A 13,788-nucleotide genomic window follows, 5' to 3' on the forward strand; every position below is an offset into this window, starting at 1 on the left:
AATGCTCTCCTTACTGGTCTTCCTTCTAAACTTCTTTATAAACTCCAATTGGTTCAGGACTCCGCAGCTCATGCTCTTTCTAGGACTTCATCAATAGAGCACATTTCTCCAGTTCTCCAACGTTTACACTGGCTCCCAGTAAAGTATCGCATTGATTTTAAAATTTTGCTTCTCACATTGAAGGCACTTCACAACCTTGCTCCACCGTATCTTACTGACCTTCTCCACATCTATACTCCTCCTTGCACTCTCAGATGCAATTATTATTCATGCACTGGTTACCTCACGTATCGACTATTGTATTGCTCTCCTTACTGGTCTTCCTTCTAAACTTCTCTATAAACTTCAATTGGTTCAGAACTCAGCAGCTCATGTTCTTTCTAGGACTTCATCAATAGAGCACATTTCTCCAGTTCGCCAACATTTACACTGGCTCCCAGTAAAGTATCGCATTGATTTTAAAATTTTACGGACCTTCTCCACATCTATACTCCTTCTTGCATTCTCAGATCTTCACACTCGATCTCTCTTGTGTAGCCGCGTATATGTTTAAGCACCATGGGAGCAAGAACTTTTAGTTTTGCGGCCCCTCGCCTGTGGAACTCTCTTCCCCCCAATATACGGAACAGTGACAGCCTTCATACTTTTAAATCTCGTCTTAAGACTTATCTTTTTACCCAGGCTTTCTTATGACTTGCTCTTATTAATTGCTCTTATTATTGCTCTTGTAAGCCTTTATTGTATTCATGATATATGCAGTTGTGCTGTTGAATTTTGTAATGCTGGCAGGACTTGTTTATTTTTACTGTTTTTACTTTGCTGTAAGGTGACCTTGGGTGTTTAGAAAGGCGCCATTAAATAAAATGAATTATTATTATTACTTTTTTACGTTTTTTTTTTACATCTTAAAACCCGAGATACCAATGCCTTCTTCGATACTGAAACATTGTAAATACTGTAAAAAAAAGTTTTTACACGTTGTAAATTAAAAGTTTATTGGAGCATGTTTTGAAAGAAAATACTGTCTTAGTCTCATAATTTCACATTAATGTGGTACTGTAATTATTTGTGAAATTTACTAGCAATTTCTGAGTGACAATTGTTTAGAAATAAATCCTACACCATTTTTCAGTGTTATTAAAGACATTGTATTTACTCCGGGAGATAAAATAATACACATGGTAATACCATATTATTATTATTACTTTTTTACGTTTTTTTTTTACATCTTAAAACCCCTGAGATACCAATGCCTTCTTCGATATTGAAACATTGTAAATACTGTAAAAAAAAGTTTTTACACGTTGTAAATTAAAAGTTTATTGGAGCATGTTTTGAAAGAAAATACTGTCTTAGTCTCATAATTTCACATTAATGTGGTACTGTAATTATTTGTGAAATTTACTAGCAATTTCTGAGTGACAATTGTTTAGAAATAAATCCTACACCATTTTTCAGTGTTATTAAAGACATTGTATTTACTCCGGGAGATAAAATAATACACATGGTAATACCATAAGAATTGTTGTATTGTGAAAAGAACAGATGCAAACACTGGCTTTGACATCTATTCTTGCTCAAATTAATAATTCCAGTGTCAGCTCTTGATTTTGTGCCAGTCTGCTCGCAAACACAATCTCCTGGCATAAAGAAAGAAAATGCTGTTGACATTTGAAAGCAGAGCATGAGGGCTCTTCAGATTCAGCGTCCAGTCCCGACAGTCTGTCCTGGGGTGATGTTTATTTTTCATTACCTCTGAGTTTCCCTAGAAACAGCTTTTAACAGCAGGTGTCGGGGGAACAGTTCTGTCATACTTGAGCTTTACTGGACCCTGCAAGCAGAAAAAAAAAAATAAATAAAATTGTTCAGCTTTTTGTACTAAGCACCATCAGAAAGCACTTTAAATGAGGAGCTTGTTAAACAGCCCTCTTCCCAGAAGGGAAAATATGAGTTTTGAGCAAAATCTTCACAATGGAGTCATGAATCAAACATTTACACCCTGAACAAAACCAGAACCAGTTTGGTCCATGACACATAGTTCAGACTTGTATAACCCCACCCACCGCTTCCCCGTCTCAATCCCTGTGTGGAAAATGAGCACAATCCAAATGCATTTTTCCTTCTTGAACAGGAATTCTTTCCCAGATGATTCTTCTGAGGTCATTAAACGATGTCGTGCGGCTTCGGGGAGCTCCTGATTTCTCTGGATCTAGTGCTGGGGAGGGGGTTCACTATGTTTCCACACACAAATACAAGGAAACGAACAGGAGCCAGAGAAGGATTCCAGTCTGGTGCTGTAACACACAGCTGTGTCTCCCCAGGGCACCAAATCACAGAGCCCTCGCTCAGTCAGCTCTGATGCTCGGAAACACTGCCGGCAGGTAAACCGTAGCTTGAAACAAATATCTTTCTCTCTTACAACCTCCAATTCACACACACGGTCCTCAGCTCAGGTTCACTTGTTACAACAATGCAACAGATAAAATCAGCAACTCCCTCTGTGTCAATGCAGCATTGCAACTGCATAAAATAAAGAAACCCACTGCAGAACAAGGATTATTCAGGACCATTTATTTGCCCATTAAATTATAAAAATAGAACTCCATAAGCAATATATATATATATTTACAGCCCGTAACACCTTGTGAAATGAGATTAACTGACTGTTCAATCTGTAGTTTCCTTTCCATCTCTATGAATGAATACACACATATCAACACACCAGGGAACTAGTTTTGGAGCTTTATGGTCTAAAACAAAGATGCTTAGAGGGAAAAAAAAAATGACAATAAACAATAAGTAACAATACCCAAATCAGCCATCTTCATTAATCCATTGTTTCTCTTTTAACCAGTTTAACTAGATAAAAAACATTTCTTTCTTTTTTTTTTAAATCACTCTCCTCTAGTTTAACTGCCATAGACCTAATGGAAAGTTACAGGAACTGAAACATCTTTTGCCAGTTTTGTGGTCTGTCAGCAAGATTTCTTTGGACAGTAACTTTTGGCTTTAATAATCTGTTACGTTCTCCTAAAAAATATGCAAGTGCCATTTCTAATCCTCAATAATGTAAAACAGTTCCTCTTTATCCTTTGTAGTAAACTGAAAGTGTTTAAAGGGTTCGCTTATTCAAAAATTTTAATTCTGTCATCTTGAACTCACCCTTGTGTTGTTGTAAACCTGTATGATTGTCACAAAAGAAGATATTTTTAATCATCCTGTTTAAATCAGTGTTTTCTATACAATGTGCCATAATAATCATTCTGGCGCAATATTCAAATGTGCAATGCACAAATTAGTGATGCCAAATGCTATTGGTTCTCACATGCGATCAAACATGCTGATCCAAATTTTAACATGCATATGCATATTTGAATAAGAATATATAGCGCAAATAAGTTTCAATAGCCAAGAGGGATATTTTTAGTGAATAATTATATAAATTAACTAAAGTATGGCTGCAGAATATTTAGAAAATAGATCACAAGTTGTTTGAACTACTTTTTCTCATTCTGGAGCACAAATCTGCACTTTAATTGAGAGGAAATCAATGTTGACATTTTACATACTACGTCCTTTTGTATTTCATATGAGAAACCAAGTCACACAGGTTTGGAATGAGACATGAAGTCGAATAAATTATATGTTTTTGGTGATTTACTGTATGTCTTTAAGACTCTAACATCATTAAATATTGGTAATTTCCTATTTCACTCAATAGGATCATCACATTAACATAAGTATTAATCTCTCTGAAGTATATAACAGCAGACCAGTACTGACAGCAGAGCAGAACAACGCAGGTAAGCAAATAAAATGTGTTAAAAGAAAACCATAGAGCTTTAAATAAGGCAATAGCACGTAAGAAATGTAAATCTCATTCTCATTATCATAAAGCTATTTAAAACTGTAATATATGTTTTGGTCCACACAATGAACGTTGAGGTTGGTGACGACGGTGAAGTTTTAAGTGCTTTCTCAGCTAAACTTAGCTTAGCATTTGTAGCTAACACAGGTGAATATACTCAGTCAAAAGATTAAAGCAACGAGTGCAGCTCCATGGAAAAAATAAGATATAAAACCAAAGATTATCAAGCAAATAAAGCTCAAGGAATAAATAATACATGAATCCCCAACAATATGTTGTTCCTGTGTTTTCTTCCACCATGTAGGCATGACCATCCTAGTGCAACTAAAAAGTCCTACTTTCACTCATCCTCTTCCTCATGGGAGGGGCCTCTGAGTGAGGCGGGGCCTACAGGCTCCTCCTCCTGCACATGCTCAATAGCTACTATGCCGGTGAGGAGAGCGTAGCTCAGCATCGCTGCCACTGCGACCAGCACTGACAGCAGCTGCTTGCGTCTCTTGTATGGCTCGTTGTCAAAGTCGCTCCCCTGCTGTGTGCTGGACATCGGACGATTGACGCCCTCTGCAAACAGAACAGGCACGAACATGAGGACTCAATGACTCTTATTCTACAGACAGAACAATGGATGTTTTGTTCTTTGCAAGCACTTTATTGTGGTTGTTGGTCTCCCACCTTTACTCTCACTGGGGAAGTACAAGCTCAGGATGTTACAGCAAAATGTGTTCAAGTTGTCCAGATTCTTCAAGTTCTGCTGCAGTCGGCAGTTAGGCAGTCGGATCTTAATAAGCGGAGCTAGATGACCAAAGACATATGCATCTAGAGAAGAGGGCCTTTAACGCACACACACACACAAAGACATCAAATGCATATTAAACCTAACCCATAATCAACTGAGAGTCAAGCTTAAAGGTCAGCCTTGATGTGTAAAACACTTACGAATCGCCAAAGAAAAATGTGTTCGATCCCAGTCGCTGAGAGAGAAGATTGAGGCACTCCAGAGCATCGTGGTAAAGCTGGAGGGAAAGATGGAGAGAGTCACAGAGAATAATAACAACTGAGAGGATGTGGAAGAAACAACTAGATTATAGATTCTTATGTTCGTTTTACTTTTATCAGTCATTGTTTTATATCTCAGTATTTAGCCTTATATATCTCAATATTCGTGTATTTGCTTTGGAAAACATTTTTTGGTAACACTTTATTTTAAGGTGTCGCTGTTACACGTTACATGCACTTACTATTATAATAACAATAAATTATGCATAATTACATGCAAGTAACCCTAAGTCAAACCTAACCATGTAGTTAATTAATATTCCTCAGTCCTTAAATGTATAATTTCACTGTAACAAGGACACCTTAAAGCAAAGTGTAACCGACTTTTTTTTCAGTTAGAGGAAGCTTTGTTTTATCCAAACAGCCACTGAAGTGATTTGATTAAAAAGGATTAAATGTAAGAAGAAAAACATTAGTTAAAATGTTTCTCACCAAATAACCATGAACAAGAAATACATTTAATAATTTCTATTCGCATGGATCAACATACCAATGCATTTAAAAAAACAGTATACTAGTATATTATTTAAATAGCATATAGTATAGTATATAAATATTATAATAGTAGTATTACCAACATTTATATAATAATAGTATGATAGTATTTTTACCAACATTTATTTCTTCTAAAACATTTTTTTTTTTAAACACCACACCACAGTTATAACTTTAATGACACAAAGGAACGTTATTGAAATCACTTTCAGAACGATTTTTTTTTTACAGCTGATGAATGATAAAACCAGAATCCACCTTTGAAGAGCCAATCAGAACTCAACTTTAAAGAGCATTTAAATCAGCAGACGATATAACACAAGTGCAGAACACCATCGTGCATTGGTGTGGAAGCGAATATAGTTTTCTTTCTTGGTGTGAATGTGCTAGTGAAGAGATAGTCCACCCAAAATTAAAATGTCATCCGTTTCTCCCCCTCATGTCTTCCCAAACCTGTATGACGTTCTTTCTTCTGCAGAACACAAAAGAAGATATTTTGAAGAATGCTGGTAAACAAACAGTTTGGTTCCCATTGACTTTCAGTGTATGGACAAAAACATTAAGTCCAAAACTGTTTGGTTAACAACATTCTTTAAAATATGCTCTTTCATGTTCTGTAGAAAAAGGAAAGTCATACAGGTTTGGAAAGACACAAGGGGGAGTAAATGATGACAGAAAGGTCATTTTTGGTGGACTATTCCTTTCATACTGCATTAAAAGCATCATCGCAAACGTAACATTTAATATATTGCTCAGCCATAGTGAACAGTTCACAAGCATGCACATTGTGACTCACAGAGTCATAAACAAGCAGAGCATCAGACTAGCAACTATCTAAAATAGAATTCTCTGCCAGAACGGAACTTCTGCTCTGTTTGAGCCCAGATTCCACACATCTGCTGGTTTATCAGTGTCCTCTTCAGGGACCAGAACACTGTTGCCTCTGGCTGGAGTCTAACAGCCGCCCTGGTGTCTCAGGGAGGTGTTAGTGTCACAACAGACACAGCCCACCCACCATCTGATGCATATCGCACAGCAAAAACAAACACAATATTCAGAACCCCACCAACCTCCTTCTCTGCCTCTTCTCCCGCCTCCAGCGAACTGTTTCCCCGGATCAGGCGGAGTCGCTCAAGCTGCCTGTTCTGCATGAGGCCCGGCAGGAAGAAGTTGAGCGGGAAGGACATATTCTCTCCATGCCAGCGGCGCGTCACCTCCACATAGTTTTTAGGATCGATCCATAAAGCGTAGATCTGAGTTAGATGAGAGTTTGAGCATGTACCCACTAAAATTTTCTCTTCAAGGTCCAGTGTTTGAATCTCACCAGCGCAGGTAACAGTCGCTCTTCCAGCAGTGAGATGAAGGCCAGAGTGTCTGCGCCCTCTTTGGCCGAGAGATCATTGTCTGCATTGTATTTCTGAAACACAAATTTCCAGTATTACTATACGACACTGAACAAATCAAACTGTGACTGGTTGCTTAACATGTCTGTCAGATGGCCTCTTGGGCGGTACTTGACCAATGAAAACGGCTATGGAGTCCAGACTTTCTGTCATCAGACAATAAGATTTTTCCATTGGCTTTTTTATTCTTGCAGAAAATAAGCTCTGTGACCAGCAAAAGTTTGAGATTGTCACAAATTTTGTTCATTGTTTTGTTGTTTGAATGCAAGAGGCAGAAGTAAAGTTTGTTATAAACAAACTACACCATGATCGCTTTTGACAAATCTTTTAATCTTTATTTCAAATCTACAAGTTGGAACATCTGAGTTAGAACAGTTTACAAGCTTTCCTGTTTCTGACAACCTCTGTATTCCCATTTAGCCACTTGTCAGCAAGAGTCTTTTTCCAAGACATGTAAAAGCTTAAAATCATCACAATGTAGCATTACATAAAAGTTGCTTCAGTCCATCACAGACATTATTTCAGGCATTTAATCAAACCTATTAAAAAAAAACCCATTGACTTTGGGACTAAGAAACCGGAAGTCCAAAAATGCTAACTTATTTCCAGTTGTGTAGTGTTTTGTGAATAAATCTGCAAGCATTGATCTGATCTGTGTATGCTCCTGACTCTGTAAGCAGCTCTGGGTAGAACAGCACTACTGCTGGTAGAATGAGAAACTATAAACGTGTTTCTAGGAAGGGTTTTAATTATGCACCTAATTAAAACCTTTCCTAAAAACACATGTTTATTGTGTCTCATTCCATTCAAATTTAATGGGTACCTTCATTGTGCAATCAAACATGATTAATGAGAAAATAAGGGGAGCCTTTATAATGGCAGCAGGCATCACTGGAAAGGCTGCGGTTCTCAAATGAATGAACCCGAAATAAAGAGTGAAATATACAGGGACACTTGTGTAATGCTTGAAGAAAAGCAAAACGTGACCATGACAGCAGCGAGGAACGAGATAATCACCTGTTTCCTCAACTGAGTGATGATCTGACTGGGTTGGGAGCAGCTGCCTTCATCTTTGGTCCTGAGAGCAGGAAGTGAACCTTCAGTGAAGACATTAAAAAAAAACATTTATTTTCTATAGGCCTATAAAGATAATCAATGACGCAGTCCATTTAAACATTCGACTATCACTCTGGACATCAAAAATAGAAATGCGTGATCTCTAGAAAACATAATATTACATAATGAACAGTTGTGCTGATTAATATATTTTGGAATGCGTGATACATTTTTATTTATTTTTTTCATTCTTTGATAAATATATAGTGCGAAAGAATAGCATTTATTTGAAATAGAATTTTTATACTAAGTCTTTACTGTAACTTCTGATCAATTTAATTCATAATTGCTGAATAAGTATTCATTTTTCCAAAAATACAAATAAATAAAATGATCTTTTAAATAAACAAATTAAAGAACCAAGTAATTTGTTTATTTATTAAGGTTTTAGTAGCTGTAAAATGTATCAATCATACGTTCGCTATAATGTGATAAGGCTAATTAACTGTTATACTTTAGATGGTCTTTATTTTTATTTCATTTCTTTGTAAAGAATGAAGTGAATGTAGTGCATAAGCTGTTCCTGCAAAGTCAAAGGGTCTACCCAACATAAAACTGCTGAAGGGACATTGGTCTTCAATATGGAATAATACTGAAATTTGGAAGAATTCAGGAGCCAAGGAAAATAATAACGGAGACAGACAAGAATGTGGAAAGAGAAAACATACAGATGCAAGTTATCAGCAGCTCGGCAGGAAAGAGGAAGAGGCCTGCGTGCTTCAGTTAAAGCACACGCTAAATGTTCGTCTTAATGAATGTGGAGTGTTTGCCAAGAAACAGATTGTTAAAACTTTGCCTGCTTACCTGTGGGGCTTCTCCAGGGGTTAGAAATCTTGTGAATTTTGAGCGGAGCTCCAGCAAAGCGAGCGTATGCCTGGAAAATTATATAAAATACATTATTATTATTATTATTATGTACACTAATTTCACTTTCTGGTTAACTAGATTTAAACTTCCAGGTTTAAACACAATCTGGTTATTAGTGTGTTGCTAGCCTCGTGTCAATATGTGGCATTCTGGTCTCTAGATACAACTCCCTCCTCCAAGTTTACAGGATTTGATTTACAACATCCAGCCAACATTATACATCTTAAGAGCTAGAAAAGCAATTTTAGGTGATCACTTGAGGTATCACTTATGTATAATTTACAAACCAAACTAAGTATGAACTGTGTTGCTTTCCTTAGCAAGCTCCACTAAATTACAACAACAACACAACCTCATACACAACACAGATGACGATAACATAATATGCAGTTGCAACAAAAGCACGAATACAACCTGAATAAACAACAACTGCTAGCTAACTTCAACAAACAGCTCCATTCAGCTCTTGGACAGGGTTAGGGGTTAAAGATGGGATGCCTAATTTTATGACGACATCCGATAAAGAGGGACATAATTTCACATTCCTGCACACACAGCTGAGAGCTGACAGATTGAGCGCTTCACACCTGGCTCAGACCTTCAGCACGTCGTTTAGCAGATTCTTTCTATTGAAAGCATCTTATACTGCTGATCACTGGGGTTAAATTCCCTGGAGCGCTTCTTTACACTTTAGACCGAAGCCAAGAATGACTCAAGAATAATCCGACTTGATTCTTAAAGGGGTCCTATTATGCTGTTTCACTTTTTCAACTTTAGTAAGTCTGTAATGTTGCTGTTTGAGCATAAAAAAGATCTGCGAAGTTGCAAAGCTCAAAGTCCAATTCAAAAGGAGATATTTTATTTAGCAGAAATCACTTTTCAAAAACTACAATGAACGACTCGTTTGGACTACAACGCATATTTTCTGGGATTTGTGATATCACAAATATCGACGAATGGGACGAGACCTGGTTGAGCTGCACTAGAGAAGGCAACGAGTGGTATCACTATGTCGGAGACATGCTAGCTTTCCCAAGGCAGATGAGCTTAGAGTAGTTACAATCATCAGGGTTTAAATCGCGCTCAAATTGATTTGATTTTGAGCAATATTTACACTGAAGCTCGCAGGCGGCTGTGGTAAGAAAAGAGCATAATAGGTCCCCTTTAAAGGAATAGTTTATTAATACTAATAGCCTTTATTTTGATAGGACAGTAGCTAGACAGGAAGCGAATTGCAGGGGGGGGCGGGATCGGGAAATATCTGCGAGCCAGGACTCGAACTCGGGATGCCCGAAGCACTATGGCGCTATATGTCAGCACGCTGCCCATGAAGCTATCGGAGCCAACAATCATGTAATTTTTGAAGAATCTTTAAGCAGCTCTTGAACAACTGACCTTGACTGTGAAGCTCCAAATCTTATAAAATACTACAAATGAAGCAGTTATTACAATTTAATTCATTACATTTATATAGCGCTTTTCTGGGCACTCATAGCGCTTTACATTGTCAGGGGGTATCTCCTCATCCACCACCAGTGTGCAGCATCCACCTGAATGATGCGACGGCAGCCATTTTGCGCCAGAACGCCCACCACACACCAGCTCATTGGTGGAGAGGAGACAGAGTGATGAAGCCAATCAGTAGATATGGGGATAGTCAGGAGGCCATGATGATCAGAGGCCAATGGGCGAGTTTGGCCAGGATGCCGAGGTCACACCTCTACTCTTTTCGAAAGACATCCTGGGATTTTTAATGACCACAGAGAGTCAGGACCTCGGTTTAACATCTCATCCGAAGGATGGTGCTTTTTGTCAGTATAGTGTCCCCATCACTACACTGGGGCATTAGGACCCACACAGACCACAGGGTGAGCACCCCCTGCTGGCCTCACTAACACCTCTTCCAGCAGCAACCTAGTTTTCCCAGGAGGTCTCCCATCCAGGTACTGACCAGGCTCAACCCTGCTTAGCTTCAGTGGGCAACCAGTCTTGGGCTGCAGGGTGATATGGCTGATATTTTACAAATAAAATAAATAGCAAATAGTATAACAATTAACTTCAGGGAATAACTTTATTTTTACTCTAGAACTCTTCCATGACCCTACATAACTGGGTATAGAAAATGGATGGACGTAATTATGCCACAAAATATGCCAGTCTGTCCCTCAGAGATTTTGTATGGGTTCAGAAGATATGAATAGTATGAACTTCTTTAATGTTCATTTTGGAGCTAGTCACTATGAACTGTCTTTTAATGTTAAAGAGCTGCATAAAGATCTTTCAGATTGTTTGGGTTTCATTGCAAAAATTAATTTCTGGGTGATTTCTTTAACATTAGGCTACCACCAGCACTCAAAAACTCACTGTGACTGTAAAAGGGGGGGAGAGAGGAAAGCAGATTTCTGGAAAAAGTTGAGTATTGAGTTCTGAGATTTTCTCCTTTTCCCGGCTGCAGTCGAGCGGTGAGCTGGAAAAGTGCCGTAAACTCCATCAAAGGCTGACATCATAACCTCAGATTTATTACTAGATTGATTCCTACACAATCCTAAATTGTGGCTCGTAAAGTAGAGGGGATCAAGTTTGGAAATAAATTATTCCTATGTGAACAACCGGTACTGTCCAAAGCAAACACGAAGAGGGAAACTACAGCTGGCTGAAATCCACTTTGCCCACAGTAAAAGCAGTTCATCAGACTCCTGCTGTACACATAAACACACTGAAATTAGGCCACGGATGACAGAACAGCTTCTCTTGAAAGTGCAGATGGTAATAATTAGTTTGAGCAGCTCATAAGATCCTTAAATAGAGTGCCGCAGATGATGATTGGACTGTCCTGCTTTTAAGCCCCGCCCCGACCCTGCTGCACGTCCAATCACTGCTCTGTCGTTAAGGAACAGTGTTCTAATACACCAAAACAAAGCAACCACCCAGGGGTTAATTCATCAATAAACGCCAGAGTAAATGTTTTTGCTGAACGCTAACATTTCATAGTTTTTCTTATCTGAGCACTTTATTCATTTTAAAATGTAAAAAGTGCACCAAGCAACTAAGTTTACCATGAAAAGAAAGGGACAGTTTACACTGATTAAATTTACACTGTACCCACATTACGTGTTAGTAGAAATTCCAAGACCACTGCAAAACATCAAGCACTGCATTAAGAAAAAATTGACTGCATAAACATCCAATAAGCATACTTTTAAAATCAAGACAGAAACTTGTAGAAAAAAGCAAGCGCATAACATCACAAGAGATCTCCTAAATAAAAGTAGGCCTGTCATAATTATTACAGAAATGTCTGGTCAGATTATTTGATGTATTATATGATTATTATTATTTAATATTATTATATGATTATTATTAAATATTATATTATATGTGACCAAAAAAAACAGCAATAAGGGTCAATTTTTATAAATTGAGATTTATATATCAAGATCTGAGAACTGAATAAATAAGCTTTCCATTGATGTATGGTTTGTTAGGATAGGACGATATTTGGCCGAGATACAACTATTTGAAAATCTGGAATCTGAGGGTGCAAAAAAATCTAAATATTGAGAAAATCACTTTTCGAAAGTTGTCCAAATTAAGTCCTTAGCCATGCATATTACTAATCAAAAATTAAGTTTTGATATATTTACGGTGGGAAATTTACAAAATATCTTCATGGAACATGATCTTCACTTAATATCCTAATGATTTTTGGCATAAAACAAAAATCGGTCATTTTGACCCATACAATGTATTTTTTGGCTATTGCTCCAAATATACTCGTTTGACTTATGACTTGTTTTGTAGTTCAGGGTCACATATTATATTATATTATTTAACTAAATAATGTTAAATTACATTAATATATCACAGTAAAAAGACATTTTAAACAAATACAAAAACAAACTACGAAATTATGTTTTTTTTTTAATTATGTTGTTTAATTTTATTTGTCTTATAGGAGCACTCCAAATCAGTTGAAATATTAAAATTTTAATACATTTTAAATTTTTATGCCATTTATTCACATTATGGCATAAAAATGTAAGTTATTGTGACTAACATCTTAATCTTCTCAGAATTCATGAAAAAAAAAATCATTATCATTAATTATAATCAACAATTAATCACTGTCAAAAATGTTATGATTATGACAGGCCTACCTTCAAACTGGCAGCTACCAGGCAAATCTCCAGACATCCTCAGACCTTCACATGCAGTTACAATTTTATGCAACTATACCCTTTCTGGTGCAATGAGATAATCTGGAAAATTCTGAATGAACTCTATATTACTAAACCATCAGAGACACAGGGAGCAAAACATGCCTGCGGTTTTCAAAGCACCCAGAGTAGGTGCAGACAGACTGTAACACACAGACATCCTCCCGACCACTGGCGAGCTGGAAAAATCCCACCACACTCTTTAGAGAGTCCAAAACACACAGCGCTGATGTAACCTAATCACTTTAACATGCGATTTCAGCAACAGTGACCTGGTTCTCTGCCCACATACAACCTTTGTTGATTAGGAATAAAATGGATCTGAATGCAGTCTCCAAAGCTGCCGACGGGAGATGAGATTGAAGTTAACTCCAGATGACAGTGGTGGGTTTGTGGTTTACAGTAGCACAGACAGGTGGCGCCCTGGTGTGACCAAACTGAAGTGGAAAAACAAGAACAGTGGAGGAAATGTATCCCACAAGATGATTCATGCAGCAAAAATATCTGTAGATAAGCACCTTGGCTGTGGAATTAACTGAGATATTAAAACACATGAGCTTGTCATAAAATCATAAAAAGTAAACAGTGGAGATTTTCCCATTTCAAAGGGCAGCATGACCTGACTGGTATTTAGACAGTGTAAAATCATGGTCCTCCAACAGACATTTGACAAGGGAAAAAAAAGCAATGAGTTTGGTAGGCTCTTATTTACAGTAGCCCCTCACTGCAGAACACAAGATCCAGGGGGCGTGGTTGGATCCACATC

General features: G+C 37.5%; 1 protein-coding gene across 2 annotated transcripts in view; it reads right to left on the reverse strand.

Moving 5' to 3' along the window:
* Window positions 1-1,475: 1,475 nt before the first annotated feature.
* The window catches only part of mtx1a (metaxin 1a), a 13,434-nt gene continuing 1,121 nt past the window's right edge, over window positions 1,476-13,788 (reverse strand). For both annotated transcript variants that reach the window (XM_016458377.1, XM_016458376.1), the window contains exons 2-9: window positions 8,743-8,812; window positions 7,840-7,919; window positions 6,744-6,836; window positions 6,490-6,672; window positions 4,805-4,881; window positions 4,541-4,698; window positions 2,064-4,429; window positions 1,476-1,831 (exon numbers count right to left, since the gene is read on the reverse strand). In XM_016458377.1, coding sequence (XP_016313863.1) covers window positions 4,209-4,429; window positions 4,541-4,698; window positions 4,805-4,881; window positions 6,490-6,672; window positions 6,744-6,836; window positions 7,840-7,919; window positions 8,743-8,812 — 882 coding nt within the window. In that variant the 3' untranslated portion in view covers window positions 1,476-1,831; window positions 2,064-4,208. The remainder of the gene's footprint in view (window positions 1,832-2,063; window positions 4,430-4,540; window positions 4,699-4,804; window positions 4,882-6,489; window positions 6,673-6,743; window positions 6,837-7,839; window positions 7,920-8,742; window positions 8,813-13,788) is intronic.

The sequence above is a fragment of the Sinocyclocheilus anshuiensis genome, unplaced genomic scaffold, assembly GCF_001515605.1.
Source record: "Sinocyclocheilus anshuiensis isolate Anshui unplaced genomic scaffold, SAMN03320099.WGS_v1.1 scaffold267, whole genome shotgun sequence".
Taxonomy (NCBI): domain Eukaryota; kingdom Metazoa; phylum Chordata; class Actinopteri; order Cypriniformes; family Cyprinidae; genus Sinocyclocheilus; species Sinocyclocheilus anshuiensis.